At 33.8% G+C, this 16,659-nt stretch overlaps 2 protein-coding genes across 7 annotated transcripts; one reads left to right on the top strand and one right to left on the bottom strand.

The window, feature by feature from the left end:
- The first annotated feature begins 3,123 nt into the window (after positions 1-3,123).
- On the top strand, positions 3,124-4,934 carry LOC126720755 (galactomannan galactosyltransferase 1-like). The gene has a single exon (XM_050423552.1). The coding sequence runs from the start codon at positions 3,362-3,364 to the stop codon at positions 4,685-4,687; it is 1,326 nt and encodes a 441-aa protein (XP_050279509.1). The 5' UTR covers positions 3,124-3,361; the 3' UTR covers positions 4,688-4,934.
- A 160-nt stretch (positions 4,935-5,094) lies between these two features.
- LOC126720753 (BTB/POZ domain-containing protein At1g04390) lies at positions 5,095-15,674 on the bottom strand. Of its 6 annotated transcripts, none has more exons than XM_050423549.1 (11): positions 15,413-15,673; positions 14,810-14,966; positions 14,427-14,553; positions 12,988-13,495; positions 12,764-12,897; positions 12,228-12,670; positions 10,874-12,022; positions 9,875-10,027; positions 8,853-9,388; positions 7,002-7,125; positions 5,095-5,464 (listed from the first exon to the last, which is right to left on the bottom strand). In XM_050423549.1, exons 3-9 carry the CDS (start codon positions 14,523-14,525, stop codon positions 8,944-8,946), a joined length of 2,931 nt encoding a protein of 976 aa, XP_050279506.1. In that variant the 5' UTR covers positions 14,526-14,553; positions 14,810-14,966; positions 15,413-15,673; the 3' UTR covers positions 5,095-5,464; positions 7,002-7,125; positions 8,853-8,943. The 6 variants fall into 6 exon arrangements, with proteins under 6 accessions (XP_050279506.1, XP_050279507.1, XP_050279503.1 ...); XM_050423550.1 differs by having other exon boundaries at positions 14,810-14,895; positions 15,413-15,523; XM_050423546.1 differs by lacking the exon at positions 14,810-14,966.
- Positions 15,675-16,659: the final 985 nt, after the last annotated feature.

The following is a 16,659-nucleotide window of genomic DNA, read 5'->3' as shown; positions in this document are numbered from 1 at the left end:
GTGTTAACATAATGTGTTTCAAAAGTATCATTGATCCTTATCTCACCAAGTGTATTTTTTTGGTAAAGAAAAACAAAATCCACTCTTTATTTTTTGATTTAAAAAAAAAAAAAAAAAACCTACTCATGAACGGCATAGATCGAAACCCAATAGCCTTTTAGGTTCTAGCTTCACCTGACATTGATTATTGATCTTTGGCTTTTTTTTGGGCTATCCAAAAATGAGGAAAAACTTATGAATGGTTGGCAACTCAAGAATGTACAAATTCTTGGCTAGGAAAAAAGTATGCTGGCTGGAATGCTGCTAATCTCTTCCTTCCTTCCCCGTGTGGTTCACCGGCTCCATTGAAAACTCTAATTTGTTGAAGCACTTGTTTTGTTTCAATTTATTCACTAATTTGAAGCACTAGTTTTCTTATTAATTCTAGGGTCGGCGGCATTCTTAAATGAAGTCTATCCAAACCTCAAATTAGCAATAGATCTTGACATCGATAACAATTTTTTTTTTTTTTTTTTGCATAAGATATTAGAAAATTAAGTAAATCGTTTTCTTTGCAATTATAACCAATAAACAATGGATTTTACTATTTTTGTTGTCTTACATTTTTGATGTAAAAGTAGAAGAAAATATTGCTTTACAGTAGAGTTTCTTCCTCTTCGTTCTTGGACGGTTTAGTACAAATTTTTTAGGTTACATTAAAAACTGACTATTTGACGTTTGACTTTGGCATTAAAGCCGGACAAAAATCTTCATAAATTTTGGGGTAAAATACTCTGACATCCTATAGACGTTTGAGTAATTTCACTTACACCACTTGAATTTTTATTTTAACTAATTTAGAACGTAAATTTTAGCACAGTAAAAAATAAACCCCTTAACTTTTATTTTAGCCAATAAAAAGAACTTTTATGATGTTCCAATAAAACCCCTTCATTTTCATTACTTTTTAATGATTTGGTGAAAAAAGAGAGTTTAAATTGGCCACACACAAAAAAAAAGTTAAGGGGGTCTTTTTACTACAATATAAAAGTTTATATACTAAGGGTCCATTTGGATACAGCTGAAAACTGAAAAATGAAAAATACTGTAGTAAAATAATTTTTAAATGTGTAAGTAGTACCGTGAGACTCATTTTTAATGAAAAAGTTGCTGAAAAGTATAGTTTGTGAGACCCATGAATAGTGCACTAAAACACTATTCATAGAAGAAAAGTCAAAAAGTTACGACTAGGAAAAAAAAAAAAAAAAATTCTGAAACGCAAATGTGCGTCTAGGAAGCGCAAAACGCGCTTCCTAAACGCACTCTAAATATGTGAAAGAAAAAGTTAAGGTGTCTATTTACTATATAGGATCAAAATTTATATACTAAATTGACTAAAAAAAAAGTTCAAGTTTCAGGTATATTTTTCCTAAAATTTTAAACAAAAGTTCACTTGGAAAAGTATGAAAATGAACTTCCAAACCTCATCTTTTGTTCAAAATTTGGTTTTTTCTTAAAAAGAAAAAAGAAAAAGAAAAAGAAAAGAAAAGAAGAAAGAAGAGTAGATTGGCATCACTTCACTAGTTGCTCGAATCACGAGTCAAGTAATAAATTCATTAACGGTAAGCACATCGATTAAAAGCAGCATGTGCAGGGTTCAGAATACTATATCAAAATTACTTAAAACAAGGGCCATAATAAATGCTCACTCAGATTACGTAAATCAAGGTCCATGCTTCACACTCTTTTGGGGAAAAAAGATATATAATCCTTGCTACAAAGTCATTGTGGATCTCATCAAACAAAAGAAAAAAAAATAAATCAAAAGACAAAAAAGTCATTGCGGATCTCAACGAGTACACCATTTCAAATCCACCAATAATCTGCTAAATTGAATCTTCTTATGTTAAAAATAAGTGATGGCATTAGTTAATATTATTCACAATTTATTATTGTTTTTGATTGTTGCTGTATTTTTATTTGATTGGTACATAATAAACGTGATATCAGTATTAAAACAAAACAAACATAATGAGAAATGATATGTCTACAACATTTTTACAACAAATCTTAAGTGACAGGTTGTTACTGGTTGTTATTATTAGGGCAAAAAAGTAATCTTAGTGTTAATTTCAAATTTGAACCAATAACAACTAACCACCTGTGATTTGTTGTAAAAATGTTGTAGACGTAGCATCTCCCAAAAAATAATATTCTTTCAATGACAACTTCCTAATTTAACGCATTGTTTATTTCAATATTAAGCTTTATATGAAGATAATTTTTTGTATTTTACTATATTTGGTAGTATAAAAAGAAATGGTTCAAATGAAAACTATTTTTTAATTTCCTTTATTTAGCTTGATATGAGATAGAGTTGTTAAAGTTGTTTTAACAATTCTATCTTATGTAACTTATTTTAAGGTATCTACCAAACATAGAAAAATGAGATAAGATTTTTAGAAAAGATTTTTTAGAAAGTGATTTATTTTCCAAAAAAATGTTAAAGTCGAAAAAAAATAGTATTGATTTTTTTTTTCCATTTTTAACTTTGGTTATTTTATAAGGAAAGTCAAATGAATATATGGCAAAAATTAATTAGTGGATCATAAAATAGAACACAAATATGGATAGAAGATTAGTATTTACTAAGAACACATTTGATACACTGAATGAAGATTACATTAAAAATAGTAATATTCATAAGTTGTTACATATGAAAAGCTTAGTTGTATAGCTATTATTTAAAAAGAATACTTATTCATTTTTTTTTAAAAAAAGTTGTAATAACTTGGTTGTAATAGCTATTTTTCAAATTGAGGAATATTTATTCATTTTTAAAATAGTTGTAATAGATTTTAAAATTAATATATTTTCAAAAATATAATTTTTCTTTATATATCATCTTTTACCAGCTTATGAATAGTAATACTTATTCAATTATAATATTTTTTATTTACAAAGATTAAAAATGTAATCTATTAAAAACGTGAGGAGGCCCCAAAGTTGTCTAATTGGCTATAGAAGTCATGTAGTAGATAAGCGCAAAAGTCAAGAAGACACGCGATGCGGATTTGAGCTGAACAAAATGGAATGCCACCTAATTATTCAAACTTGTGCGTATAAGTCTTCATAATAGACAACTTTTGATACCAGTTACGCCAATCAAAGCATCTTTCTTCGCCCGTATTTTCTGCTTAACTTCAGGATAAATCAAGAATTTTTCAATCTCTCTTTAGAATTGACAAGCTCTCTCTTCTACTAGGCTCAATTTCCCAGAAAATCAGAATCAAAAAGCACAAAAAAGCTATCTCTATTCTCTTCTATTACTAGTAGTAAAACAACCACACTCCCGCATAGAGCAAAGAAACTTTTCTTGATAATGGGGGTACCACATCCGTTTCAATCTCAAAGATCTCCAACTTCAAAACGTGCAGCCCAAAACAAACCCTCAATTTTAATCATTAATGGGTTTGTCTATTTTTGTGGTGTATCCTTGCTTCTTACTCTGGTTTGGTCCCTATTGTCCATGTTAGACCCTGACCTTAGTCTTGAAAACATCATATCCAAAACAAGGTTCACAAACTCTCAGGGCCTTAACCAGTGCCATGACCCTCCTGATACTACTTTCTATGATGACCCTAATCTCAGCTACAATATGGAGACACCCATGAAAGACTGGGACAAGAAAAGAAAAGAGTGGCTAAGGCATCACCCCTCGTTCAATGCTGGTGCGCACAGGAGAATCCTGATGTTGACTGGATCACAACCGTCCCCATGTAAAAACCCGGTTGGAGATCATTTGCTTTTGAGGATGTTCAAGAACAAAGTTGATTACTGCAGACTTCATGGCTATGACATCTTATACAACAACCTTTTGCTTCATCCTAAATTGAATAGCTATTGGGCCAAGTACCCGGTCATCAAAGCTGCCATGATGGCTCACCCGGAGGCCGAGTGGATCTGGTGGATTGACTCCGATGCAGTGTTCACTGACATGGAGTTCACGGTCCCATTAGAAAAGTACAAAAACCACAACCTGATTGTGGATGGTTGGCCACGTGAGATCTATGAGAAGAAAAGCTGGACAGGTCTCAATGCAGGGGTGTTTTTGATCAGGAATTGCCAATGGTCCATGGACTTCATGCATGTGTGGACCAGCATGGGCCCACAGAGCCCTGACTTTTATAAGTGGGGCCAGGTCCAGAAATCAATCTTAAAAGACAAGATGTTTCCTGGGTCAGATGATCAAGCAGCATTGATATATCTTATTCTGAAACAGCATGAAAAATGGGCAGACAAGATATACCTGGAGAATAAGTATGCTCTGAGTGCATACTGGTTGGCAATAGTGGATAAGCTAGACAATTTGACCAGCAGGTACATGAAGATGGAGAGACGGGCGCACAGGTTGAGGCGGCAACATGCAGAGGTGGATAGTGAGTGCCATGGTGCACTGACAGAGCAGTATCTTGAAGATGCAGGCCTAAATAATAGTACCTGGAGAAGGCCATTTGTTACTCACTTCACCGGGTGCCAACCATGCAGTGGAGAACACAATCCTATGTATAAAGGAGATGCTTGTGTGAAAGGAATGCAGAAGGCTTTGAATTTCGCAGATAATCAAGTGCTTCGTAGATTTGGTGTCGTGCATCCAGACCTTCTGAATTCACTTGTGACTCCCCAGGAGCTTGATCTCCTTGCTTGAATGAACAAGATGGATGTTTGCACTTTCTATTGTTTCGTTTTCCTAGGATGTTTGTAATAATGTCAACCACATTATAGGGAAAGATTGTAACATAATTTGTGGCCCATGTTTTTATAGCAGCAAGCAGTATAAGTCACAAAAGCTGTATTGGCATTAGCTTAGCTAGCCAGTTGCAGCAACTACAATTCACACCCAATCAATCAAGTGAGAACATCACTGAACTGTGGTGAAAAGATCTTCGTATACAGTTTATTTATTTATTTTTTTTTTTTTATAGGTAAATATTTCATTGATTAATTGCGAAGGGGTGTAGTCCATGTACACAAGATGTATACAAAAGGTACACCAGCGTTAAGTACTAAAAATACAACTATCAAGCATCTCAAGCATATTGGCAAGAGAAAAGAGACCAGAAGCATTCACCCACTTAATAAAAGATTGGGGAATGAAAGCTTTCACATCAAGAACAGATTTTTCACAACCCTCAAAACTTTGGGCATTTCTCTCTCCAAAGTGCTGCTATACATTATACTATCAGCCACTGTATATTCATATTACTCATCTATTTTGATGCCTAAAGCACTGCTGTACACTCATCTTGAATTTGTCGCAAGTATAACCTTTTTAACTTCAGAAGCTATCCATTTATACAATGTCTAGGGTCCATTTGAAACATTCCAATCCTTTGCGGATTTTTGGCTGCAGTTGAGATGATGGAGTCCACTTCTATTAGTTAACCCAGCTGTTTATGTGCAAGAAAGGGATCTTTGTTATTACCTGCCCACAAAATGTTTATATCAAACACTGCAACTTCTGAAAATAAACAAATACTTAATCATGCCGAAAAGAAAGGTAGGAGTGCCTAAAAAATTTATGCCATCCATTTTGATTCAATATATTTCAATCCATAGCTTTTGATGTTGGAGATTGTCTACCTGAACAGCGGAAAAAATTTATTCCAATGGTCCAAAGCATATTGCATAAGACAAAAAACATGAGACAGATTTACTAAAATGAACACTTGCGTTTGTGCGTGTGCACATGTATCTGTGTGTGTGTAGAGTTAAAAAGAGAGACACTCACACAGTAGTGCATCAAAACTGCAAAAGGAGTCTAATTTCAGGTTACAAAATGAATTTTAAAAGCCATGAAGTATGCTTTATGAAACTTAACAAAATCAGTAGGCATACAGAACTTAGAATCTCCGTGACCCTATGATTCTACAAGATTTGTTCTTTTCTTGTTTCTGGTATAGAAATTTAAAATCCTGAACCATAAATCTGGCTTTAAGTTAAAGATTTGGTGTGAATGTTCATATGCATGCATTTATATATATATATATATATATATATGTCTCTATGTATACAATCTATCCCCAACAACTATAATGTATCTGAAATACCTAAAGAACCCAGAGCATTATAAGAAAAAAAATTAACAGAATTAAATCTAATACTAAAATAATTCTATAGAAAAACTAGTATAGTTATAGAAAATGTAGCAAAGTTGTTAAAAACGGATAACATATGAATAACAATTATTGCGGGATATGAAGAAATATTTTCTTAAAAAATTTTAACGCTTGATAATTTGATTCATACAAATATTGAAAGAGCTATATTAGTCTAATTGGGTTCTTCTATTGAAAAGTCAACAGAATTGTTGATTGACGTAGAATTTACATAGTCCAAAACACCAATGATTGCAAGCAAATAGCCCAATAGAAATGTTAGTTCCTTCTAGTTACAGTTTTATATTAGCATGTTAATAAAAACAATAACTAGAAGTAACTCTATCATGAAATAAAAGAAAAGGTAACTTCTTGGAACCAAAAGGGGTGCAAATAGTATAACAGTCCTGTTTATTTTGGTATTTTTCCTCCCTTTTTTTAGTTTTTGATAAATGACATAACTTTATTAATGAATAAAGAGACCCAAGTACATGGGGATTTTGCCTACCTTTATTTACTTGTTATAAAGCATGTATGGTCAGGGAAGTAAGAGGAATTATAGGTCTTGCAGCAAAGAAAAAGGAGAGGAGACAAACCAGCCTCCCATTCCATGGTACAAATGAGCAACATATTGAATAGCTTCATATGAATCCTATCCTTAGTTTAATCTAGACAATCATAAGGAAAGTAAAAAAAACACGTCTTCTCATTCATATCTTGAGTAATATTTTCAACACTGATGGTGAAGATTCGTCATGAGGAAGTGCCAGTTTGGAGGACATCGATCAAGTTATAAACAAAAAAATCATAGGTTTTTTTCTAAGAAATCTCACTGAAGAAGTAAAATTGAAAAAACTACTCAACTGATTTAGAGATTGAGAGCTTCAATCTGATGGCAGATGATGAAAACAAATCTGATGTGGTGATTGAGAATTTTTATCTGATTCCAGAAATTCTCTTCCATCTTGTTCAAGTTCAATGGGAAGATCTGCATGGTTAAACATAGAAAAGGGAGAGAATAAGTTTCTCTGTAACTGTAACCCAGGAGTTAGGACTTTGTTGAAGTACTGAGAAGAAAGGGAGAAACCAAGATCAAACAGGTAATGTGATGCAGGACAAGCCAGAACAATTCAACACAAAATCAAAAGACAGAAAAATAAAGGATAGACCTAGGATTCAGAACCTTGGCTTGATTGGAGTTAACACCAAGCGAATATAAAACCACTTGGAGTAGGCACTAGACCATGGAGACAATTTCAACATAAATATTTTATACATTAAAATTGTCTCTCTTTGATAGAAGTATGATACTTCACTCATATAGGAACACTAAAACCTAATTCTAACTGGCGTAGGAAAATCCTAATTGCCTTTTTACAAAAATACCCTAGACTTATAATAAAAATAGTAATTAACCTAATTAATAGAAGGGCCTAAACTATAAATAAAATTGATGTCCAAAAAGAAATAAAACTAAAATTAAAATAGTTTTTTTCTGACTTTCTGGTAGACTTTCCCGCATCAAAATGGCTAAATGGGATGAATAGTTCCTCGCCCCAGTACAATAAATAATTTCGTAGTGTTTAAGGATAACAGAAATTAAGAGTGTGTGTATTCAGGTACCATATGATCAACAGTTTCCAGCAAGGCCGCCAAAAAAAAAAAGAAAAAAAAAAAAAAGGAAGACAAACACCATTGAATGCCAACATGCCCTGAAAACATCAAAACAAAATAATGTATCCTATTTTTCTGAAACCAAAGAAATCCACAACTTTAACAAAATCTGGAAGTTTTTCTCAACATTTTCTTCTCAGATTATCATCTTTTAGACAAAAAAACATGAGTTAGACAATCCCAATCCTTCACAACCACCCAAAAAGAAAAAAAGAACCAACTTGCAATGAATGTGTAAAAACAGACAAAAGAGGCCAGCACAGTAGCAATTCTGCTACAAGTAAAGGTTTGACAATAATGACATACACAGCTGATTAAATTGAAGTATGAGAGAGAAACTCACAACTCCTAAATCAATAGTTTGTTTAGGCACCAGTGTAGAAATCTCCTAATATAAATGGGTAATGCTTAGCAACTTTACAAACAATTTTTAAAAACTGAGTTGATCATAACTTTTGCAATCTTATAGAGATACATAAATTGAAGAACTTGATTCCCACATTCTTGAAATAAAAAGATGCATCAACCACAACTATTTAAAAGAAAAAAAAAAAAAAAAAAAAAAACACAACAACAACAACAACAACCACTACTTTGCACATCAAAATGCGTACCCCGGAGCAAACTATACAAAAGTTAAAGAAGGAAGTCTCATATACTCCGCACTGGCTTGCTTTATTGCACCCCAGAGTTGCAGATTATGCCCTCCAAAGATAGGAGGTGGAGGAATGGGGAAATTTTCAGTAATGGCCTTTTTGATAGATAATTAATAAATGAGGATTACATAGTTATGGGATGAATTCTATAATTAATAATGGCTTTAGGTGGCAAATAAATGAGGATTACATAATTAAGAATTATGGGATGAATTCTACCAAGAAGAAAATATGAACATTTGAGAGGTTAAACCATATATATATATATATATAAGGCCTACACCAAAAAGGCCAAGCCTTATATTGACCATAGAGGAACCTGCCTGTAATAATAATCAATAAAACAACACACACACACACACACACACATATATATAAAGCATACCTGACATCCCTTCACATTTTAGGCTCTCAATAGCATCAAACCACACTGCTGTCAACACTCCAATCCTTAAATTATCTGAAAGCAGACAAGATCACCTAGAGTTACTACCACCCTCTTGAGAAAGTCTAACAGAAGCAACACGAACCATGTCGACTAGCATATCATCCAATGCTTCAAGTTCACCAGCATCACGTAGTTGGCGATAAAATGGAGCAATGTAATTAGCTGCAACTTCAGCCAACTTCCACAGTGAAAATTCAGCAGCAATTTGGATTATTTTAATAGACAAGGGTCTGGCAGAATCAAGACAAGAAACAATGACATTTGAACAGTCTTCCTTAAGATCTTCCAAAAACCAGAACTCAGCAAGCCAACAAAGCTCTACATATGGTCGCAGCTTGTACAACTTTTCTTCAGTTTCCATATAATCCCATAAACATCCAGAGGGAGGACTTGACAGCGCATTAGAATAGAACCAGTTCACTAATTTCACCAATGCTTCCCAACTAACAGGGACCTTAAAGGTTCCCAAATGGCTGCACACATAAAATATGTCTTGAGGGAGGGGACCAATAATAGGAACAGAGATAGAAAAGGAATAACAAAACTTAAGAAAAGAGAAGTATCTGTTGTCACTTAGTGTTAAAATAAAAAAAAAGAATCAATCACATGTATTTATTCATTAAGGGATGTTCCAAAACACAACAACATCAAATCAAATACAAGAAAAACACAGTACCCGCTGCCCCCACCTTCCCATCCCCACACCCTCAACATCAAAGGAAAGGAAAAAAGAAAAAGAAAAGTTACACATACTTAACATACTTAAAGTACCCTAACAAGATAATACCTGACACAAACTAATAATCCGCATCACAACCAGAATATGAAAAATAACATTAGTAAAAATCTGCAGAGGGATTTTCATTAACTCCCTTCCTTGAAAGACTATAAATTAACAGAATATGAACATCATTTATCCACCAAAAAAAAAAAAAAAAAGAGTATGAACATCTATTCACCTCTCCTTCATTCCTGACTGAAACAAAGCCCGCATATAATCACAGCTTGAAGACAATATAACTTTGTGAACATGTATATGTGGCTCTGATAGAGAGCAAAAACTGCATGTCCAGCACATCAGTTCAGTTACTTTAGCTTCCAAGATGATGTCCCTGAAATTAGAATAAAGTTAATTAGAACCCCTACTTTTTAGAAAAATGAAATAGTGGCAATGGAAAAATTCAATTAAATATCTTATTAATCAACAAGAGCCTACTAAATACTAATGATTCACTTCACTAGGATATGAAAGAAACTGCACATTATAAATGATTCAATATGGTAACTGAACACAACTGGTAGTCAATCACTACAGCCAAAATATTCAGCCGCATTCAGTTATCCATCAGGCAGATGTTCCACAGTTGCATTGTCAATCCAGAGAGCTTTTTAATTGAAAAACAAGGAGGCAAAACAGTATATGTAGGCCACCTGAGGGTTGACCTCAACTAAACTCTGATGCAGGGAGCAGCAAAATCATTTATGATTTTAATTTTGAATTTGAAATTATTTTTGCTTTTATTTTGAATTTTGAATTAGGCTTTAATGTTGAGGATTTTATAGCATATAATTAGATATTTTTCATAATAGTGTAATCCCTAAAACCCTATTAAACTAACGCTCTTGTAATTGTGATGGACATTAGAATTTGAATAAGAATTATATGAGTTGAGAATGTGTTTGCCCCTTCCTTGGTGCTGATGTCAAACACTTTTAGGTGCTGATGCCTAAATTTTCTTTCAATGGTTTTGATTCCAGGCAAGCCCCTAAGTGCTGATTCTTAGGGTTTATCATTTTCCCTCTTGTTCAATTTTCCCCTTTATCCCCCGTTTGATATTGTCCAGCATCAAACTCCTTGTAAAATTCAGTTAGTGCCAGGGTTACCCAGATAAAAAGAAATGCTGTTAAGGAGCAAAATCAAGATGTCCCCAACCAAAAGATCAGTGAGAAAATCATACGAGAACTGAAATCCAGCTGGACCAAGAGCCAGAGAAAGATCAGAGCTAGGGAAGGGAGTGCACCACTTCAGATGTTTTCTACAAAGCAGTTGTAATAGAGGCTGTAGATTACAACGTTTAGCAAGAGTTTTCAACTTCTTCACAAGTTCCTCTCCCCCTTGTGCATATCCCAAGTAAACATATTCCAACAACTTCATCAGTGCATCGTGATCAACATGAGCAGATAAACGAATTTCTTTTTGGAACTCTCCATGCACCTTCTCTGTAAAGTCTTTTATTGAAGAACCATCACACATTTTCTCATTAATAGGCAGTCCTTTAGGAGGCAGCAGAGCTGAACATCGAACTGCAAAAACAACACCATGGACACTCAAAGACTGTCCCTTTGTAAGAATGAGTTGCATATCTGCATATTCCTTCTCATTAAGTGCTTTCCCAATCCTTTTCCCCAGTTTACTTGGAAAACCATACACTCCAAAGTAACTAAGGACATAAGCAGCATACCATCTGAGTCCAGGAGAAGATGTGTGAATGCATATCTCCTGGAGTTTGCTAACTAGTTCAGTTTCAGTATATGTCATCTCATCAGCAAATATGTTGAGGTTATTTCTTATGGAACCAGAATTGTGCAGCAACTCAGCTAGCCCCCACAAACTATAGAGCAAAGGAACGTCCCCACCTTCCCACTCTTCTGTACAAACCCAGCAACAACTCCTATCATGGAATTTATTATGCAAATGAAGAGCAAAGCTCTGCCTTTTTATGTGGATGTCATTGTCCAAGCGGCATTTTACAAGGACCATTAGTGTCTCTATCCCTTTACTTTTGATAAGACGCCTCCGATATTGTGGCAGACCACAATAACAAGTCAAACCTATCAAGTTAATGACAAGTTTAAGTATATTTGGCATTCCAATGTTCCTCTGAGAGGCTGTATAATTTAGGGTACGTAATATATGTATCAAATACTCCTTGCCATTTGGCTTTAATATTTCAGATAGTATAACTCTGGCTTTTGAGGCAATGTACTTGCTGGGAGAATAAATCATCATCAGAACTGCCCTTGACGCAGACTCACTTTTGAAAGTATCAACATCATTGTTTTGGCATACTTGGCGCCATTTGTAAATAGCATCCACAAATGCCAAGCTATTAAGAAGCAAAAAGAACAGAAATCAGAAAAATTAATAAGCATCCAAAGTCCCAAACAATAGAGGTGAATAAACAAATGGTAAAACACCAAACGTTAAACAATATCTTCATCCCAAAAGACAAGGAGAAAAGAAGGCATCATAAATTAAGGGCAAAAATCTAATCTGAGTAAAATTAATGAATTTTAATGTGGGGAAATTACCATGCACATGTAATAAGGATGTCGAGATAGAGTTCATTTCTAAATATTTTGGGATTGAAATCTTCCCCACAGTGTGTTGCAAGCCATCCAAGAATATCCCAGACATATCCCCTCAAAACAAGAAGATAATTGGCACTGAGAATCTCCTGCGCTATGGAAATTTGCTGTTCCAATGACACAAATTCTTGATATGAGTTCTTGTGAAAATCTTTTGAGAGAAGACCAAGAAGGACTCCGTCAATCCCTTGTTTCCAAAAATAAATGTGATGTTCCCCTGCCCAACGAGTTATCAGAGCCAAACAGCATGCCTCCACTAATAAAGAAACTTGATCGTCAGCAGCCTTTCCAGAAAGAGATCTCTGTTGGCTGATCCCACACATTATGGCTTTAACAAAAGGCTCACAACAAAAGCTCATCACTTTCAAACACGTTTCTTCATTTCTCTGACCAAAAAATGAAACAAAATAAGTGTACATCATAAAGATGTAAGTATCTCAGTAACATGTCTTGCAAGAAGAAAAAATTACAGATATTACCACTAAACATTGGGCAAGTCTAAATCCCTCCACCCGAACAGAATGAGGGTGTGATCTGTCCATGCATTGCACCATCATCTGCAATAGTGCTTCTCCATTTTCTATAAGATACATGGCAGCACTACCACATAAAGCTGGTAAATAGAATATGAAAATTTCAAAACTACAAATTTCAAAACTAATAAATGGAAAAGGATGAAATTTAAAATTACAAGTATCATTACCTAAAGCAGAATACAACTTCAAAACTGCAACTTTAATAGACGAATCTGGTGTTGTGTGTATAGACTCTAAAGCTTTCATCAATTTAACATCACTCCAAACAGGATACCTAGATGGAGGCCACCGCCTCAATATTGTACTCAAAAGTGAAGCCATCTCTTGGAAATATTCACTTGGTATTATGCGTCCAGAAAAATCATGTATGTTGCTTACAATATGAGCAACAGTTTCTGTTTTTTTCAAAATCCCCCAAATTGCTTTCTCGCTTTTAGAACTCTGGTTTGACAGAATCAGGTTCAAAGCAGTAGCACATGATACAGCCACTTCTACTTGTTGTAAAGATAACAAGGATGAGAGAGGATGAACAAGATCTAACAAATAAGGCTGCATTACTGAACTGGGTAAAACATTAACCAACTTTACTACCACTTTTGCTGCTATATTTAGTATGGCTCCATTTTTAAAATGAAGAATCCATACCAATGCCCCAACCATATCAGCAACTGAATCCTGGAATTGGACCACAAAATATGAATGTAAATACTTTAAGAATAACTTAAATTATCTGGCAGAAACCCCAAGCCCATCATATCAAATAAGAATAAATTTGTGGTGACCTGGCTTTTGAGACCTTGATAAATGAGTCATATCGTGTTCATATATATCATACTCCTTAACAACAACAACATGAGTGAGCAGTGAGACTTTCATTTTTATTATATTTAAATGAGTCATGTCGTGTTTATAGATATCATATATGTCTTTCTCTTTCTTTGTCTTCTTTTTTCTTCTATCTTCATTTTTTCTCTGTTGACTTTTTTTGGAAACACACTATCAACCTTCCTAAAAAAAGCCAAGATATATTTTCTAGTTACAAATAAATTTGTTAATGTCCATATACCATATTTCTGCATCCATTTTGTTTATTGAATTATATTTTATTTTTATTTTTATAAGTAAAGAAAAATATATTAAAATTTTAAAAAGAAGTGTCACCTGAGTATACAGGAAGTATACATCAGGGATTATAAAATTGTAATGCCAAACAAACTGTTAGGGATAATTTTAAAACATTTACCATACTTTTTTTTTTTGTGTTGATAAAATAAGACATTTACCATAATAGATTCTTTACTAATAAAAAATAAATAAACAAAAGGGTATAAGAACAACATAAAGACTTCATACATGCATATGCAGCACCATTGAAGTAAATACAAAGTGTACATTTTCAACAGCTTCAAAATTGTGATAATGTGAGAGCTTATGCTTTAGTTTACCATTATATAGTTATAGAATACAAAATACTAAAACAAGATTTCAATACTCAAAATTAATCAAAAGGTAAAAACAATTACTATGAATTATCCATAAGCACAGAGATTCAAACAAAACACCGTGTTTACCATCAAATGTTTTAAATGTGGATAAATGTGAATACCTTTACAAGTGGATGGTGTAGTGTATCTCCAGAAATAGAATCAAGAAATGCAGCAATTGAGCGAACCACATGTCTTTGCACCTCAATATCTGTGCACATCCATTTCCTCGTCTTGTCATCATAAGATCTGCCAATGCACAAAGGATTGCAGAAGTAGACAAATGTCATCAAGAATGTCATTCAGAATTACATAGATATTTTGAAAGGGGAAAAAAAATTATAAATTGAAAAACTGGAAATGAAAAAATCAACCAAACCCGAGATGGTAAAATGACCATCTATAACCATGAAAGTCAAGCCCAGTATCATAAACTAACTGTTGCAGATTTCATATCTTAGCAATGTCAGTGAACAAAAGAGAGAAAATTAACACAGATATTTACATGATTTGGCACTGTGCCTACATCCACAGGAGTGAGCAGTGTAGTGCCTCCAAACTCCGCTCCGCTCTGCCCATGAGGCATCTAGGCTAGAGACCATAGTTACTTCCACATTCAGAACATGACCCATTATCTCTAACACAGACTATCAATTGGTGAACTACAATAGAAACATATCAGTAAACCCCACAACAAATACTTGTGCCATACTTCAACCTCATTTGTTATCATATTCCTTTGAGCTCATAAACCAAAGCAAAATATTGTTTACAGTTACAGACTCCTTGAAGCCTCTAAAGACTACAACTTTGGAAATAACAGATACCCATCTGAGCCAATCACTCAATTTTGCAACAAATTAATGAAATTCAAACATTCATAAAGATTAACAATGTAATTTCCATAGATTTCTTTCTTTTCTTTATTCTTTACAATTCAAACAGTGTAATTTTGTTCAACTATTAACAGTTTCTTTTACATATCAGAATTCTTGAAGCTTTGAGAATAGGAAACAAACACTGACCCATTTGCAAAAGAAAGCTTAAAATGGGTATTCTAAAAAAGGAAAGAAGAAAGCAAAAAAGAAAATTGAAGGGGGTTGAGCACCTGGTACCAAGATTGAGAGCATGGTAGAGACGCTGATGAAGAGTGTACATGTGACCACTGATACTGCGATTGTTCTCTGATGCCCCATGACCATGTTTAGACGATGATGATCTCATTTTTTTAACTTTTTGCTTTGTTTTTGTAATGGGTTTAAAGTTTCAAGAAAGAAGAACTGGGTTTTTCAAGAATTTGGTTATAAATGGGAGAGGGAGAGGAGAGAGAGAGAGGGGAATATGAATTTTGAGGGCAAATCATTTGTACTTGTCATGCCTCGTGTGGAAACAAATAAGGTATAGGGTATGAATAAGTTTGGGTAAATAACAAATTTCATAATTGTTTTTCATGGACTATCTTTTTTTTTTAATATATATATAAAAATGGACTATCCAATTGGTAGAATATGATTGTTGTAAAAAATAAAAAATAAAAATCTCATTAAAAAGAAAAGTTCAATAGTTACATGGGATAGTTACAATGGGAGAGGAGTCAAAATCACCCTTAGAAAACCTTATCACACACACTAGCCTCTAAGCACGCACTAACATAAGTGCTTAGAGGCTCTTTTTCTTTTTTTCCCCTAAACAAATAAATCAAAATCATATGCAAAAATCAAATTATATAAGTAATAAAACGATTAAAAAAAAAAGGAGTACTAAATGAATTACCTCATAGGATATGAATAAGAGGTTATAGTTTTAAATTTCGTAAGAGAAATTGTAATTTTTTTTTTTTAATCTTTGAATTAAAATAAATAGTTAGCTAAACTTGAGAACTAGAACCTTAGAGAATTTGGATTTGTCTTTTGTCTTCAAAGTCTGTCTATTTATAGATGAAGTGAACCACAGTAAGTCTTCAAAAGTAACTTGAGTTAGTTAACTCAAGTTAATCTGTCATTGGAAAATTGAAACATGTAGAATATTATAAAGTAGCTTCTGATAAATTTGTCTAGGAATCCGTCAGACGCGTGCGGGTGAATAGTGTTCTGTCAGGAATGTCTGTCTGATTTTTCTGGATCTGTCTAGATTGTCTGTCGCATGCTGGTAAATAGTAATCTGTCATAATTATCTTTGAAGGGTCTGTCTGAGCGAGCTGTCATTTTGTTTTGTCTGTCATATGTCATAGGGATCTTGAGAATCTTGAAATGCTTCTGGGTGAGTCTTGTAATTTGGAGAGGAGGATTCCATTATTGTATCATCTTCATCATCTGAAATTTGTGATGCAGCTTCAAAGAGCTGTTTCTTAAGCTG

Source organism: Quercus robur, chromosome 4 (assembly GCF_932294415.1).
Source record: "Quercus robur chromosome 4, dhQueRobu3.1, whole genome shotgun sequence".
NCBI lineage: Eukaryota > Viridiplantae > Streptophyta > Magnoliopsida > Fagales > Fagaceae > Quercus > Quercus robur.
This window is presented reverse-complemented; position numbering and strand designations above follow the sequence as displayed.

Coding starts and splice junctions, on each gene's coding strand:
- LOC126720755 (XM_050423552.1), top strand. CDS start 3,362: ATGGGGGTACCACATCCGTTTCAATCTCAAAGATCTCCAACTTCAAAA.
- LOC126720753 (XM_050423547.1), bottom strand. CDS start 15,528: ATGAGATCATCATCGTCTAAACATGGTCATGGGGCATCAGAGAACAAT. Junction 12,898..12,987: donor GAAGTTGTATTCTGCTTTAG/GTAATGATACTT, acceptor TCTATTTACCAG/CTTTATGTGGTAGTGCTGCC. Junction 12,671..12,763: donor GACTTGCCCAATGTTTAGTG/GTAATATCTGTA, acceptor TTTTTTGGTCAG/AGAAATGAAGAAACGTGTTT.